This window comes from Vidua macroura, chromosome 7, assembly GCF_024509145.1.
Source record: "Vidua macroura isolate BioBank_ID:100142 chromosome 7, ASM2450914v1, whole genome shotgun sequence".
Lineage (NCBI taxonomy): Eukaryota > Metazoa > Chordata > Aves > Passeriformes > Viduidae > Vidua > Vidua macroura.
The window spans coordinates 34,491,435-34,509,027 of record NC_071577.1 but is presented as its reverse complement, the minus strand read 5'-3'; the positions used below and the strand labels follow the sequence as shown (position 1 = coordinate 34,509,027).

The 17,593-nt window shown below is 41.6% G+C and overlaps 1 protein-coding gene and 2 long non-coding RNA genes across 4 annotated transcripts in view; 2 read left to right on the top strand and 1 right to left on the bottom strand.

Annotated features, from left to right (window-relative positions):
- The window catches only part of LOC128810331 (uncharacterized), a 66,051-nt gene extending 50,906 nt beyond the window's left edge, over positions 1–15,145 (bottom strand). The window contains exons 1-2 of the long non-coding RNA XR_008438014.1: positions 15,031–15,145; positions 6,984–7,076 (exon numbers count right to left, since the gene is read on the bottom strand). This is a non-coding gene — a long non-coding RNA (uncharacterized LOC128810331). The remainder of the gene's footprint in view (positions 1–6,983; positions 7,077–15,030) is intronic.
- On the top strand, positions 1,346–10,836 carry LOC128810332 (uncharacterized). Of its 2 annotated transcripts, XR_008438015.1 has the most exons (4): positions 1,376–1,430; positions 2,761–2,875; positions 8,236–8,449; positions 10,220–10,836. It is a non-coding gene; the product is annotated as an uncharacterized LOC128810332 (long non-coding RNA). The 2 variants fall into 2 exon arrangements; XR_008438016.1 differs by lacking the exon at positions 2,761–2,875 and having other exon boundaries at positions 1,346–1,430.
- Positions 15,146–15,370: 225 nt separating the features above from the next.
- DARS1 (aspartyl-tRNA synthetase 1) overlaps positions 15,371–17,593 on the top strand; it is a 36,812-nt gene continuing 34,589 nt past the window's right edge. Inside the window, exons 1-2 of the mRNA XM_053981754.1 lie at positions 15,371–15,533; positions 16,524–16,581. Of these exons, the coding sequence (XP_053837729.1) occupies positions 15,456–15,533; positions 16,524–16,581 (136 nt within the window). The 5' untranslated portion in view covers positions 15,371–15,455. The remainder of the gene's footprint in view (positions 15,534–16,523; positions 16,582–17,593) is intronic.

Here is a 17,593-nt window from a genome sequence, read left to right as displayed (position 1 = left end):
TTTTTAAAAGTAATCCTACCACAAAGAGATTACAGTTTAAGAGATAGCATTTACAGGCAACCTTCTTCAAAATTATTCCTTATATACTTTCTTGTGCTTCTGGTAACTGTCAGAAATTGGCTTCATATCAAACGGAATATTGGTCTGATTTAATACAGCGTTTCCTGTTTGAATATTTAACTAATTCCATTTTTTTCTCCAGGGCTTGAGTTTTCACTGGGAACATTGCAAGAGGCTCCAGTGAAGGCTCTTTTGGTGCTCATTTCCTGAGTCTGATCTTGACATCTGAGAAAATTACCAATTTAGTTTAGAGAGCTGCTAACTCTTAAAGTGGTCAAGATGTCTGTCCTCACAACTATTTGCTTCACAACCCTCAGAGTAGAATCTAGTTGGAATCATTTGAAAGCTTGTTCTATAAAAGCAAGGACTCCAAATTTTCCAGCTCTTACCAACTGAAATTTCTGAAGTTTCTGCATGTGAAAATGAACACTCTGTATGTATATATGAAAGGAAAAAGAGACTTGGACAACAAACAATACATTTAGCTCTTTAGAAAACAGCAAGGCTCCTTAGCACTCAGCTCATTAATTTTCCCAGAGAGATATGTGATTGAAATTCAGTGAGAATTAAACACTTGACTCCCTTAGGATCTTTAAAACCCCAGATGAAGTGATATTTAACTAATTCCCACACAAACAGAAATCAGTCATTTGGCAGAATGTTGCAATGGGATTGTTGGTCACCAGAATAGATTGTATCCCCAGCACAGCATTAATGATGTCATTAGAGAGCTCCCATGTCCTCTCCCTGGGCACGCAGGAGCCCAGAGCCATCACCAGGTGTGGGCTTCGAGGGAAGGGGTGCACTTAGAGGAGCCTCTCACTACCTGCAGCAAGGTTGTGAATGTGCATTCAGCTTCCCACTAGCACCTTTTGTTTCTCAGAAGCTTGGATATTCTATATATTAGAAATAATATATTCTTTGGGTGTGACCATCCTCACATATCATGAAAATGAAAATCGACAGAAAAGATGAAAATCAACAGAATTAGATCCCTCCCTCAGACTTATATGAAATCAAATTATACTTGTACGGAAAGATTTTCTCTTGAATAGCAAGAGTTTTTCTCCCCTTTCTCTGTCTTATTCTTGGTGTGCTGGCTTTTATGCCAGAAATTTCTAAAGTGGTGAGCTCACTCTCCCCCTCCTCCTTCCTCTCCTCCTTTCTCCCCTTGCCCTGCCCGTCGCAGGGTTTCAATGGGCTCCTGCAGTCACTCGGGCGGACAGCATTCCGTTGCCAAGCAACTCCCTGAAAAGAAGCACATGCTGCTGCGGCGCAGACAGAGCGTGCCCGTCTGCTCCAGTGATGCTGTGGCCTAATTTCTACCTCTCTTGTGCTGGATACAAAAGGGAACATCTCCGGAGTTGAGGGTTAGGGAGTACTGAATTCTCTGCACTTTTTTTTGTTGTTTGTTTTTCCCCGCTCTCCTGATCGGGTGCGTCCCCCTCCATCTGAGGGCCCCCAGAAGTCATGCATGTCTAATCTGCATGCATGCGTTTGGGACTGCTCCCTGGGCTTGCAGAATACTGACAACTTTCTGTTAGCTTTTGGCTGAGTTAATAGTACTTATGGAGATCTGTTAAGCTTCCCTGTAGCTCTCCCACAAGTGCAGTTTTGCATGTAAATTCTCAAGGCCATTCATCTTTTCCTACCTGACTCTTTATTGCCTGGTTGTTTGGGTTTTTTAATACTTGCATTTAGGGAATGCAAGTATAGCCTTTCTTATTTCCCCTCCTTTCACCATGCTTTCCTGGGAACAAAGAACATCAAACTAAGAAATTCCTTTGGTTTTTGCAAAGCCTGAAGAAAGATCACTGCTTTATCCATGGATTTAGTTTTGGGACTGCCTAATCTTCTCAAAAGGCGGACCCATACCATACGTATTCAGATTTTGTGGTTTGAACTCAGCCCTGCAATCACAATACTCCACTGTCTGTTACAGACAGTATTATTCTTAGGTAAAAACCAGCAGTCAGACAAGAGGCAAATTTCCTTACATCTACTGCTAGCTTCCTTAAATTTCCTGTTAGCGTGTTTTCCATAGGAAGGTTGCCTATGCTAGTTGCCTGTTGTCAGTTGTGGTACCAACTCAGCAGCTCACTCAACCTGCAAGCAAACCTGAACCTCAGAGAGAAGCTGCACTGTATTCAGCCTGACAGAGTCTAATATTGCTCTGGTGCTCTGGGTATTCCACCAATCCTCCCCTCACTTCTGGATCAAGTCTGAAGTCCCAGTCCTAATTTACAAATCCCTAATTTGGTCAGTGCACACCTACTTTAAGGGCAGCCAAGAACCCTCATCCACTGATCCCTGGAGTCAGCACTGTACTACAGATTCCTTCCAGCATAGCTACGTCAACACAGCTGTGACAAAGCATAACCTCCAGCTGCCACTGCTGCACCAGTAAATGCCTGGTTCACCCTCCTTTCTGCCACCAGAGCAGCACATTTGTCAGCTTTGTTTGTGCCTTCAGAAGTGTCCTGGAATTAAACAGGCAAAATTCAGTGGCATGGGAAAACATGTAAATCACAGATGCCCTATAATAGATAAAGCCAGGGTCAATGCCACTGTGCACATTATAAGAAAGGCCCTGAAAGACACAGAGATCCAATAGCTCTGTAGAAGAAAGGTTCCAAGCCAAATGTTCCAATTTTTTCCATGGCACAGTACTCAGGTGACAGCAGACACTTCTCATTCCAGTGCACTTAACGCGTGAAGCGCTGTGGATAAGACTCTGCTTATCTTTTCCTGATCTCCTACACAAAAAATCAGAACTGTTCAACTGTAGCAGCAACAGTAAACTCAAATGCACTTGGTAAGTCTCATCCTTGTGGAGTAGAAGAATCCTTTCTTCAGTCCCTGAGAGTGTCATGCACTACAAAATCAGCAAATTATTTACAAAATGTTTTGAGACCATCTGGAAAGAAAGGTGCTATATACAGGCACAACAACAGTTAGGACTTGCATGAGTCACACATACACAGCTTTCAGTATTGCACAACTCCTTGAACATCCCTCTTCCCCAAACACTCTCTATAAGATGAAACATGTGGGACTTTTCTCCCTCAAAAATAGAACAGCAGTAAAGAAACAGTAAAGTGTCTTAATATTACATTAAAAATTCACACCCCCATTTGAAGTCAGTCTGAAGGGCAAAATAAGGCCTCAGAACTGCTTCTGGCCATGGCAAAGCTAGTTAAAAAAAAAAAAAATTTAGATGATCCTTTACCAAACAGGTAATGAACTAAAGTTAAAAACACAAGCCAAATTGCCATACAGACACCAACTTCTTACTTATTGTCCAGAGGCAGTCCATGTGTTTTTCTACGTATTTTTGGATCCTGCATTAATTCAAGATGATACTACAGTTTGGCCCATGGCCAGAAACTGGCAAGTGAAATAATGTTCCAGTATATGCACTGTGAACACACAGCTGGCTTCAAAGGGAAATGGACTAATCCTACTTCATTTCCCTTCTTCAGTATGTGTTTAAAGAGCTTTGGTGCACTGAAGGAAATCGACCAGAATTCATTAGTTCCCTTCTGATTCAGCTCATTGCTGCTGGAAAGGGAAACAAGTCGGAATTGCAGGATCCTACTCAATTTCCTTTTGGAGCAGACTTTAAGCCAATTCTGCTCTCAGTTGTACACACACAGATATTCACTAATGATGCATAAATTCAAATGCAATACCTCTCCAAGCTGCCTAAACATATGAAGACTATGAAGGGAAGAAGAAAAATTAAATAATCTATCGGACTTCATACCATGGAGAACTTTTGGCCGAGAATATTCCTGAGAAAGAAACTCAGAAATTGGGAGAACTTCTACAAAGAGACACTGGAGTAAGGAGAGATAGAAAAACCCAGGTGAGACTAGGAAAAGATCACAATGAAGGAAAAAAAAATTTTTTTAATACATCATATTCATTTTCTGTTATCCAATGAAAAATGACAGCAAACTAAAACACTTTAATAGCTAAAGAGAATGCTAGGGATGATTTTGAAGCTATTTGGAGGAGGTTTTGGAAACGGAGACATGAAGATACATCATTTGCTTTGGACAGAAAGTTTTTCTTCCCACTCATCATCAGATCTTTCAATTTGTCTCTTCAGAGTTCATGTCATATTGTATGAGCCTTCTTAAGGCTTCTGCAAAGCAATAGGATTTCAATTATTCCCTGTTCAGTTTAAGGCCACTGCTTCTGAGACCATAAGCCAGAACTAACACTCTTCCAAAGCACACCTACAATTAACCACCTAAGCAGAAAGTGTCTTGTGGCAAACAAAGCAGAGGAGAAGAAAGCTACAGGGTTCATGATGGGACCATGGCTTCACTTGAGTCAAATAAGCACATGTGAAAAACACTTTTTGTAACTGTAGTGAGGACAAAGAAGTATTATTGCTGTAATGAACTGTCTCTTAAGCTTGAACTGTAATACTTTAAATACTGAGCAGCCTTATGAATTTGGTTTCCCCACTAATTACAAATCCATTAGCTTGAAGCAGTATGCTGCAAAGAAAATGGGCCTCGGAGCTGAAATCAGCCAAAAAGCCTTTAAATTATCAACACTGTCTCTCAGATGGGTGACTCCAAACTCCTCAGGTTTTAGCAGTTTTCATTGTCTGAAATTCTAGGGCTGTTTGGGGAGCTCTATGTGACAAATTAAAAATTTAATTCCTTACCAGTTAGCTGCAGAAATCCAACACAGACACAATTTATATCCTGCACTAATAGCTTCTCAGCACAGGAAAAGGAATGACAATTAGAGAGCAAGTAATGGCTCAGTGATTCTGTAGAACACTGTACCACCTACAGAGCCAGTTAAAATGAGATTATTTTCCTTTGTAATTCTATGTCAACCTCAGTTTACAGCTTTAACTTTTATCATTAGACCACAATTTAAGATGTTATTCAGCCCACTCTAGAAAAAGCTATATGACATATATAATTTACAGAGACTGACAGCTTCATATAGACCCACTGGGATAGACAAAGCAATAACAGACAATCCATTCTCTTAGCATGTACAATTTTATTTTCTCACTCCAAAGACAAAGGTTGAGTGTCCCATCCCTCTTTATGAATATATATTGTAAAGGAAGAAACCTGTTACCACTTGTGGATATCATCACAAATGAAAAAAATACTTGAATCAAAGATATTTTACAGCTCAAACATTCAAAGTCAAAAGCAGTTTATTAGGCATTATCCTCGTTTTTATTGGTTAATGTGCTTTAAAGTACATGACATTAGATCATACATAGGCAATTCTAGCTCAGTTAGGTCAGCCAGTATGTTTTTAAAATTCTTTCTTCTTTGCCACATTTATGTCTCTGTTATTATTATTATTTGCTAAACTGATTACATAAAAGATTTCCTTTTATATTGCCTTTTGTATTGCAAACCCAGCATTCTCCTTCTTCCTACCTGCCCCATTTTGTTGTCTTTCATAAAGAACCATTTCCTTTTGTTCATGCTATGCATACATATGACTTAAAGTTCATTTAGTATCACCACAGAATTCAAATTTCCCTTCAAACTGAGTAAATTGTTCTGGAAAAAACTATAACTAAGCCCTTAACAGACATGAGACTTTTGTTTTCTCTGTCAGAAATACTTCAGCTTGCAAAACAACAAAACCTTCCCTTGATTCCTAATGTAAAAAGGCATGGGTTCCTTTTGTGAAAATAAAATTGAAGGGCAGAATGAGAAATGTGGTTCAATAACCTACCCAACCGCAGAGAAGGAGTTACTATTTACAAATTGGAGTTAGTGTATGGCAAGGAGAATTGGGCTCTTGGAGACATAACAGGAAAAGAAAACTTCCCTTGATTTACATCAGAGATGTCTCTTAGACTTTGTAGAGGAGGCAGTGAAATACTGAGGGAGAAAAATTAAATCCAGTGGCAAGGGCAGAACGCAGTGACAGAGAGTAGATGCCTGCCCCTACTGCCATTCCTTAACAGGTACCAAATGACCACATTTGTCTGCAAGCAGGACTTAATACACTGTGGAGATTGATACAATCTGTCCAGTGGAGGAAAGAAGGGAAAGGAAACCAACCAGGGACCAGGAAATATCAAGTCTTCCCACTATGCACTACACACAGTGCAAATGCTTGTGGACACCACGCTGGCCACTGCATGTTGTTTGAACAACTCATCCTTCTATTTATCCACAATTAGGAGGGAAGGAGATTGTGGATATCCAGAGATTGTGGATACCACATGGCCTTACAGTGACCTTGCTAACAGGGTCCCTGGAAATTCATGATGGTTACTTCAACTTACAGACATAGATGTGTCCCCTGCATTTATCAACCATACATCCTAGTGCCAATACCTTTCTTTAGACATCACAAACTGAGAAGAGTTAGATGATTCCATGGTAAGAGATTTGCTATCTACAAACTTATTCTCACTGAGAAGCTTACCCTATGACTTGTCAGTATTATCCCATCCCTTGATTCTTCAAATATAAAATATCACAAATCACTAGCAACATTCCCTCTAAGCAATAGTCTCCTAAGCATGAGGTTCAGAATTTTGACATTTCTAAAACACCAACATATTTCTCAATTAATTGCCAAATGCATGCTTTAGTAATTGTGCCCAAACCAAGAAAAAGGAGTCTTTTTACAGAAAGCCCAGGAACTAAACTCTAAGTGAAAAAAAAAAGAATGTATTAAAATTTTCATCATCTCTTCAACCTTGGATTAAGCAGGTATCTACTTACCTGGGATTTAGAAAGATTTCAAATAGAATACAGCCTATTGTTATGCATTAAAAATGTGAACTTTCTGTATGAGAATATCCTCACTTGCTTTACTGTACCAATCAGAATATGTGATGTGTATCTACTGAGAAATGTGGAGAAATCAACCCACCACAGCTATTAGAAAATGTTGTGTTTGACACTAACCGGTCCAGCTGGCTTCTTTACTTTCTCAATAGCCTTTGTAACTTCCTTGAGTTGTTTTCTAAGGTCTTCCTTTGGCTTGTCATGCTTACTGCACTAGGAGAGGGAGAAACAAAGCAATTTTAAAGCTTGCTGAGAAGTACTTCATGTGCTATTAACAGTGACCTTCCCACTCCCAATTCTATTTGTTCTTCTTCCTCTACAAAGTGAGTCAAATCTTTCAGTTTAAAATCTGAGCATTCTTCAACAATCAGGTCTCTGAGAAAAGCATTCAAAACTGAGTCCTGACATGTCCTGGCCTTCTGGAAAGCTTAGAGCCCCATTCTAAGAAAGCAACGAAGAGTCACTCCTTAGCAGGTTGAAATCTACTGATGAATTAGAGTACAACCCAACTCTGAGCACCTTCCCATTGGGTACAGGAAGTGTTAATCACAGCAGTGCCAGTCTCCAGTGCAGAAAACCCAAGGGCACATCTCAGGAGGATTCACATCACAGACAAACATGCCTTTGCAAACGGCTGTGCCCTAGGCTACTGTCCACTGGCTGTTCCTCAGCTCTTCATCAGGCTCACTTCAGAGGAAGCAAACCCTTATCAGAGGAAATCACTAACCTTTATCTCTGCTGTATGTTCACCTGAGCATTTCTCACTGTGTTTCAAGTAAGGTCACCAGGTAAACAAACACCAGAGCTTGATAACCTGGATGACTTTGTCTGGAATGGACAGTGGTGCTTTACAGGGGTAGTTCTGTCTGAGAGTGTGGCTTCACACTGAACTTAGGTGTAAATATAGGTGACCACAGAAGCTGACCTGTCAGACAGCTCTGGGAACAGCCACTCCCTCCCAGCTCAGTGACAGAAAAGATTTGTCCCTGGCTCACTGTTAGGTAGTCACGAGGGCAAATTTGTAGATTCTCAGATTCTTCATCCACATGGTCTTCTGGGGATTTTTTTGTACCTTGACCCTTCAAGTGATAAAAGCATGTACCTAGTTCTTGAATCTAATGCTCAGTTTTGCTAACTTTTCCTCCCCAAGGAAGGCAGTTGAAGCTTTAGCTTTGTGCTACTGTCTGTCTTAAGCTGACAGCCAAAAAAAAAAAAAAAAAAAAAAATGCACGCCAGTCTTTGTTAACTGAATAACTACAACAAAGGTAAAGCCACTGCAAACCTGGATAACAGACAGAGCAAATTCAAAGGTGGGCATTTTAAGTGTATTTCACAAGGTGTAACTTAGTATCTTTCATATCTTATTTTCCAGTTAGATGGATTCAAGTCTACAGATCATGAAACCCAGAATGTAACTACAAAAATTTGAAAATCTAACAGACAGACCTTGACAGTCACATAGTCAAATCACATACAGCAGCCAAGGAAAATTAACAGGAATATCCTCTACAATCCAGTAGGAAGAGCCATCTATCAAGACCTGAGAAACAGAATCTTCAGAATAAAGCAACCACCACTGCTGTCAGGTAATGTATTTAGTCATTCTGAATGAAGGACAGTTAAAACAAAACCCTGTTATGTAGATTTGCATTTTCATTCGTTCAAAGCAGATGGGAGATGCCACTATTTTTCTGTGTCTCTGGTACCAGTTGTTAATCATACAATCATGTTAGGTCTTTAAAAACCAGCAAAATGGAGAGCGGAAAGGCCCACAGTAGCACTACAGAACTATACTAACAGTTCTGTATGCCCTCCCCACAATCTGGAACACCATGAAGTTTATAAATATCTGCAAGTTTTGCTCAACAGACAAGAGGAGAGAGGAGGCACAGCAGTGAAGAGTGGCTGCAGTCTGAGCAGAGTGCAGGTCACACTGCTGTCCCCAGCCTGGCACTAGGCTGTAAGCCTGTATGTAGGCTCCATATCTTTTAATCACACTAGTTGCTCAGAGTTGAAAATTGGGATCATATTCTTGTTACTGTCACTAGAAGAAAATAAAACCCCACATATTTCCAGAACTCAGGATTGCATCACATAAAACTCTGACATATCAGGTTTGCAAAGTGAGGTGCTCAGAATGAAGGCCCAGCTATTATAGAGGTGTGATGAACTCGGCATCCTGTAATCCCACTGCCTGAAAATTAGAGGAACTTGAATTTCTAGGTATTTAGACCATTGTGAAAATCTCATTTCAATTCTGTAGAAACTACTCAATTTCAATCCCAAAAGCTACATTTATTAATCTGTTCTGACCAAATTTAAGATTTTTCCTATTTCTTACTGACATGTGGGAGCCACCCATAAAGGACCACCAGTACAGACATGTGAATGATAAAAGCTTGTTTTGATTTTTTCTCCAAAATGAAAATGACCATCCTTCCTTTGTCCAAAATTCATGAGAATTCTATAAGCTGAGAACAAATAGAAGCAAATTAAAAAATCTCCCCAAATGAATGTCTGCAATTAAAAGAAATGTAGAAGAGTATGACCTTCATAATTATTCAAATTATTCAGTGTATAAATTATATAATATATAATAGATACTCAGAATTTGCTGAATATTTTTGTCAAGATCTTTCTCAAAATAAAATTTGATTTTCCTTATGATGGTGAATGCAAAAGCTGAAATCATACCTAATTCAAATCACAGCACTCTAATCTATGAAATTATCTCAGCTTACAAAAGGAGAGGTCTGTCATGTTTGCCTGGTAGGTCTGAGAGAGAAAACTCTCAGTTCAAAAAATTGAACTCTAATGACAGAGGGTGCAGAATGACCCACATTACCTTCTGGCTAAGTACAACTTGGAGAAAGCCTTAGCAGTTTATCATCACTATATGGTAATGATGACTTTTCTCAGACACAAAGAATTACGGTTTTTATCAATGGTTCATGCCAAAACCAAGTCTTGAAAGAAATCAGCCCAAAGCAGGTGCACTGAGCTGTCAGACCTTGAAATTTGTTTTGAAACCAACCACCTGTTAGTGTAATTGTGTAGCTGTTCTTCCTGGCTTATGGGATTTCAGTTCAGCTGTTGTTCTCATGCTAACACTTATTTCCTTTAGGAATCAGTCTGTCCATTTCCACCAGCCTACAAACCTCTGTGTCACTGCCTTCACAGGCTGAGCCAATGGATAAATGCAGAATGTCTGACGGAGCACCCTTGACCAATAACACACTTTGTTTACAAAATACTTCACAATTGCTGTAAGAAAATGGCTCAAAAATAGCATTTAACATCCTCTGTGACACATTTAATAATTTAGATGACTCGTCTCTGCTTCTTGTTTGTTTCAGACAGCAACAAAGAACACTTTTAATGGGCAATCTCAAAGATCAGACTTAGTGCTGATGCCTGACTCACATCTACTGATAACAGAGCACTGTTCCTGCTGCTGAAACCAAGTCTGACTCAGGATTCCCATCACAACTTTCTGTTTCTAAAGGTTTATAACTTCACCAGAAGTTGACTCTGAGTTAGAGGTTAGCAAGGATACAGAACACTTAGCTGACAAAATCTAGAAGAAAAAAATCTGCCTACATGTGAGATAAAAGTGTGAAAATTATCAGAAGGACAATGGCTTCAGATGGTTTCTGTAAATGAGAAATGTCATGTGAGAAAGAACAATGTCCTTGCACTTAAGAGCCCAGCCAGAACTGCAGTCCCTTTATGCTCCACTTTGCTGTTTTCAGCACCATTTGGACATCAGCCACCCCAGAAAAAGAACTGGACACTTGGGTAGAACAATAGCTGAGCTGTTCATGAAAAATCTCCTGTGCCAGCCAGTCCCACCCATCTGGCAGCTCCACACTGCCCTCCAGGGAGGGCCATCCTCAAACTTACCGTGTTTCCCTCAGTTTCCCACTGGCAGGAGAGAATTCTTTGAGAGTAAACACATAAAGCAAGTAAGAGAAATATCGCGGACATAAACATGAAAATGTGTATATTTCATGACATAAGAAGAGTAAAAAGAATTATAAAGATTAAATATTCCATGTGTTCTTATTCATGCATAGATAACTGTCATCCAAATGCCTTTTTCAAGCACCATAGGAAAGGAAACAATGAACAATTTATGGATAATAGCTCATAAATATATGCAGCATTGTATGTCCAATGCACACAGATATTTCATCAGGTACGACATGACTACTGGGTTTATGCATGATATGAAATGTGAGCTTTTTGCAGCTATTTCAAATAACTTTGGACACAAAAACTGTTGACAAGATATCTCCTATTGAAATGTATTGCCCATCCCTGGCTGCAGAGCACATTGTCTTGTGTTTGTCAGAAGGAACATTTCCAAAATGCTTTGAGAAACTCAATTGCTATCATTGTCTGAACTTAAAAAGATTACACCTTTGTGTAGAGTTCTGTCAAAAGAAATCCTGCTGCTTATCATAAGCACGTACTTCCCCAAAGTTCCTGTTTTTTTAGGAGTTTTATTAATTGCAAATGTTGTTTACTATAGGAAAACCGTGACTGAAGCTCTAAAACAAAGAGAATAGTTGCAACTTTAATCCTTTCAATAAGCCTTTGTTTCCCATTGACTAAAAACTTCCTAAAGGAAGTAGAGCTGCGAAAATCCAGGAAGGAATTAGATTTGCCAAATTGTGTTCCTACTTGGATCTAGATGCAAAGGCTTTGTTATTCATTGTACAAATGTTTTAGCAAAAAGAGAATGATCAATTACAAAAATACACTTTTGCCAAGGTTGAAGTTATTAATAGAAGAGCTTTCCCTATCACAGAAGGCACACTATGAACTTATATAACCTACAAAAATAAAGAATATATTAATATTTTAGCTGCTCCTGCATTCTTTTTTTCTTCAGTGGCATGTTTTTTTCTTTTTGTTATCTAAGGCAAATTTGGATACTGACCTGACAATCATACAAGAACCTAGATAAGTAAACAAATATGGAAAGGAAAAAATCAAAGGCAACCTCTTAATTAAATTAAGCATGCTTTGCAGCATCCAAAATAGGAGAAATCTTCAAAATCCATTTCCATGACAACAAGTAATTGCACACGAAAAAGTGTGCTATTGTGGCAATAAAGCTGAATTCCCTGAAGACCTTTCAGAGACACTACCAATTTGTTTTGTATTTTTCCCCACATGCTCTTTTTATCTCTGTACCACTTCATGCTCTCTAGGTTTTAACTTGCCAAACAAGTAGAGACTAGGTAAATATGTTCTGTTTTATTCCATAGGGCAGAGGCTATTTTAATTTCTTCTCCTAAAATAATTTAAAGGTGATTCCTACCTCCTTCCCACCAACACTGGGCATATTGCATCTTTTGATTTCCTGGCCAATAGTATACTGAAAGATTAAAGAATATTTGAGCCACCGTTTTTGTAAGATGCTGTGTAAGGACAGGTTATGGAAAGTGATGACTACTTTTAGCTTCCTGTGGTTTCAGGGAAAATGTTCTTTAGCATATTTAAGTAAAATCAACTAAATATTTTAACAAATGTCAAAGGCTTGGCCAAGCTTAGCCGCACCACTAAGTTGGAAAGGCTTCAGTCTGAGCAGGCATCAGCTGTGGTTTAACATCACACCACCTCTGGGTGCTCTGGCTCCAGCATCCTGACACAGGCTGGGCCTGAGCTTCAGCCTGAGCAGCAGCAATTGCCTCTGGATTCCTAACGAGACTAATTTATGGCTCTGCTATGGAAACGCCCACATACCATTTGTAACTTGAGACACATATAACTAAATCTTGGAATAGCTTTGGTTTATGATATTACAGGTGCTAACGCCTAAGTTTCAAGGCTATATCAGAAATAATTATTCACAACATCTTAAACCTTCCTCTATGCATTTCCTTCATATAACAGAGATACGTGGGATACACCTCTAAAATCACTGAAAAGTGTTTTTATAAGATTAAATTGTAACAGGAGAAAGAAGTGAAGCAAAGAGAAAAAAAGAGATTTTCTGCATTCCACTTTTCATCACAACAGTTGACAACCCCCTCCCTCCCTTGAAGATGGGAAAGCCAATTTTAATTTAAACTACAAACTGTTGACCAGGCCTCAGCTTGGCTTTGCAATTCACTATATGCCTGAGGGATAAATTATTTAGCATTAGCACATGGTATGTCATGTCTTGTTACTTAAGTGGAGGATGGCCTCCATCCAGCTGCACCCCCGGGGCCCCCCGATTGGCTGTGGGTGATGTCATTTCCATGTGCTAATCCTGGGCCAGGCCCCTGGGGACAGCGCTGGCCGCTCCCCCCCCGCCCCTCCGCCTCGCAGCCGGGCCCGGCTCCGGCTCTGGCCGCACTTATCGCGCCCAGGTTCACCGCAGGTACTGCCCCCACCGCACGGCTGGCAGCGCCAGCGCCGTGAAACAGAAGGTGCGGCAGATGAGCTGCGCCGCCTGCGCGTGATGGTTTGTGTTCTTCACAGAGGATCTGTAATCAATTCAGTGAGATGGAAAACAAATTTTTGCTGCAGACCCGAGCTAAGTGGAGAATTTCGAGGGTTTTATTTAATCACATACTAAATTATTCTTAATTTCACTTTTCTGTTTTTCTATTTTCAGTGTATTACAGATTTTTGCTCAAAAAAAACGTATTTCCACACTGCAAGACAAAAGGACCCTGGACAAATGATCTGAGAGCATGAACTCTGCAAAATGCTTTTTCTGGATGTTTTGCAATTGAATAATTAGCCACAATGCCCTTTAAAAGGCCATATTTTGTTTTCACTTAGCACCCTTATTATATTTAAAGGGTTTTTCCTTCAGAACCACTTTCGGGTCATTTGCCCCAGGGGAAATACTCATGCTAGTCACCATTGGAAGGCTCCCAGCACAGAAATGAGGGTTACAGGGCTGGTTTCTTCTGATTGAATTTCACAGCAAAGTCGGTGAAATGCCAAGAATTACAGAGCACTGTGTCGTGCAGGTGGTACCGTCTGCTCCGTGGTGAGGCACAAGATTTGCATCTGTCTGTTAGTTCAGGTTCAGGTTGAGCAGTGGTTCGACGTGACAGGTAACAAGAGACACAACTGACGCAGAGAAATCCACATGCTTTGTTACTGTTACACTAGCACTTAAGCACGATATGTGTACCCCACCATAAGAACTTCGTTTCTTGTGGCGAGGAATGAAAACTGACAGTGATTTGCCTTCTCTGCCACTGAATCTTAGCTCTTTTCAACAGTGCATGAGAAGAAAGGATTTTGTGAAAGCTGTGCGGTCTCACGGTGAAGTGATAATTCTCTGAGACAGAGGCAGAAGGGGAACTTTGCAAGGGGATTCCCACAAGAAGAGATGTTGAACCAGTGCAGTACAAAATGCTGCAAAATAAACAACTGTAGGACAGGAAATGAAGAACTCTAATCGATACCACAAAAGGGATTAGTTAGTCAAATGTGAAAATTCAAAACTAGAATTTAAATCAGGACCGCTAACTCTTTCTCACCCTGCACAAAATAAACAATCTATAAATTCGCCAGCTGCATCCAGCTTTGATTTCTGTCATTTCAAAGCTGGCACCTGCAGCCAGCCCTGGCTCAGAACTGTAGCATTGCTTCAAGCAAGCACCCAGCTGGAGGGAAACACCTGCATTTGCACTATTGCTCATCCTCTCAAAAGTACCAGACTTACTTGTAGCTAACTAATAAACAGCTATTTATAAACAGGGTGATTGGGCAAGAGCTCAGAACTGCTACCACGGTAAGCACTGGGAAGCTACATTTGCTGGCCTAATAGAACAAAAGTGCATTTCGATTTGGCTCCACACTCATTAGCTGGCCACCTCAACATGTTTATTTATATGCACATAAATATCTTCAAGGCGGGTGCCAAGAGAATGGTGCCAGACTCTTTTTGGTGGTGCCCAGCAGCAGGATGAGGAGCACTGGCCATGAACTAAAAAAGAAAGTTTCACCTCCACATAAGGAAGAACTTTACGTTGAGGATGGCAGAGCACTGGAACAGCTGCTCAGGGCGGGTGTGGAGTCTCCCTCTCTGGGTACATCCCAAACCCACCTGGACGCGTTCCAGATAACCCTGCATTGGCGGGGGGGGTGGACTGAGTGATATCCAGAAGTCCCTTTCAACCCAAACAATTCTGTGATTCTCTGGTGTTACCTCTGGCCACAACGTGATGGACTGTGGAGCAGGGCGAGCGAGAACCAAACCCACCCTGCCTCAGCGCTGCCCAGCCCAGCAGCATTCGCCTCAGCATCCTCAGCGCGGGGCGGGAGGCGGCTCCCTGGAGCACGGCTTCTGAGGGGAGCGCAGAGCCGCTCTGCCCCGCCGCAGCCGCGCTGGCAGCTCGGCAGAGCGGCCCCGCCCTCAGCCCGCCCTGAGGGCGCCGCGGGGCGCGCGCGCTGCGGGAGGCGGGCAGCGCGTGCCGGGGGCAGCTCTCGCGATACGCTCGGCCGGCGCCGGGCGGGGCAGGGGCAGGCGCGGCGCTCTCGCGAGAGCCGGGCGCGCGGAAGCGGCGCGGCGTGTGCGCGGCTGTGTCGTGAGGGTCCGTGTGGCGCCGTGAGGGCCGCGCCGGCCGCCGCAGGATGCCGAGCGCCGCCGGCCGCAGGCAGGGCCAGGACCGCGACCGCCGCCCGGAGAACGAGGACTCGTCGGCGGCTGATGTGGGTCTCCGCAGGGAACGCGGCGGGCGCGCTGTTGAGGCTCCCCGGGGTGGGGGGCTGGGCCCAGGCGGGGTTCGGCCGAGCCCGGGGGCACAGCTGCCTTTGGCTTTACCCCGCCTGTCCCCCCACTCCCCCTTCGCCGGGCCCAGCCTGTGATTCCCTGAGGAGCTCTACTCCCCCCAGAAACACCTGGGCTGCTCCTCACCAGCTGGAGGTTTCTGCAGGGGCTCTTGCTGGCCTGGCAGGTGCTTCTGCCTTGTACCTGAAGATCGCAGAGCAGTGCTGCAAAACTGTAGGCCGATGCTTCTTCAAGAAGAACAACGTACTAACAATGAGCATCAGTTCATTTTGTTATAAAGTAATTTGTGATTATTGTTGCATCAGCAACAAGGATAAGGAATTCCAAGTGTTGGTGGCTTCCCTAAAGTTATAAATATGCCACAATTCATCAAAAGCAGACAAGCAAAGACCTCCCCAAATAAAGTATTTAGTAGAACTTTGGTTCATGTATTGAATAGAATAAAATGAATAAACCAAGGGATTTTATTTGGAAAATGAGTGGGAAGCTGGAATTGTGATATTTTGATGAAAATTGCCTTCCTCTGTGCCGTACCTGACAGATTTTTTTACAATTAAGCTCCATTGGCCTGTGATAATTCAGTGTGCTTGAATATGGGAAGGAAATATTTAATCTATCTAATGTAGGACTCAAATATATTTTGAGGAGTTGGCTGTTTGTAGAGGTAATCACATTAACTTTCTGTGTAACAAGTAATGATCATCATGCGTGGTTGCTGTTGCTGGAATTTTTTTTTTTTTTCATCCAGGGCACAACTTTCTTCTCTCTCTTGTGTATCTCTTATGAGTCCAAAATGCATTTTTAAAATATTATTGCTAATTGTTTTGTGTTCCCTCAGTTAACTCTGTGATGATGATGTCCAGTTTTTTTGAGTGTGCTTCTTTGATATATGTTTCTCACTTCCATTCTAGGATTATGCTAAGGAAAGATATGGAGTGTCATCAATGATACAATCCCAAGAGAAACCAGGTCAGTTGAAAAATAAAAAAGTTTTTGCAAGAGAGGAGGTGGGAAAGAAGAAAAAAGAAATTACCTACTAAATACCTTCAATACTTCCTTCAGAAATCATTTAGCAAACTTTTTCATTCAAATCCCGCTGGCATTTTCCCCCTTTATTGGGATACATTTGGCACTTGTGAGACACTTGAATTTGGAGTACCATGTCCAGTTTTGGGCTCTCCAGTGCAAGGAAGGCATTAACATTTTGTAGCCAGTCCAGTGGAGAGCTACCGTGCTGCTCAGGGGCTGGAGCACAGCCTCTGAGGGAGCTGGGCTTGTTCAGCCTGGAGAAGAGGAAGCTGTGGGATGATCTTACAGTTTAAATCTACTTAATGGGAGGGTGTAGGAAAGATAAGGCCAGGCTTTGAAGGTGTGTGGTAATTGGACTGGAGGTCATGGACACGAGTCAGAACAGGAAATTGAGATTGGAGGAAAGAAAAAAAAAAGTTGTGAGTATGGTTGAATATTGGAGCTCAGTCCTGGGTTGAGAGGAGTCTCAGTCTTTGCCCTTGCCTGGACCGTGCCTTAAACAGTTTGTCAGTCTTGTGTCTGTCCATCACTGCAGACTATTTTAAAAATTATTAAATTACTGTGAATTATAATGTACTGAGTCCAGAGATGTCAGGTTTTTTTCTGTGTTTGGAGTAAGTTCTGCTGTGACTTACTACAGCAGTGCCCTCTGTCTGAGTATGATCTGTCTGCTTATGCAGCCTTCCATTTCTCCTGTATATGTGCACCAAATCCATTAATATTGGATATTAGTATGTATAGGTTTTAATCAGTCATATCACTCTGAATTCAGGAAATCCTGATTTTCTCCTGATGGGGAATTGGGATTCAGGAAAACTTAGCAGCTAGACAGCAATCTCCCAGGCCAATATGCCAAGGAATATTAATCTTTGTATTAAATTCAGTGCATGAAACGGTAATGAGGGAAAGTAACAGAGCGGCTTCTTGTAACTTCTTCATAGTAAAATGTAAA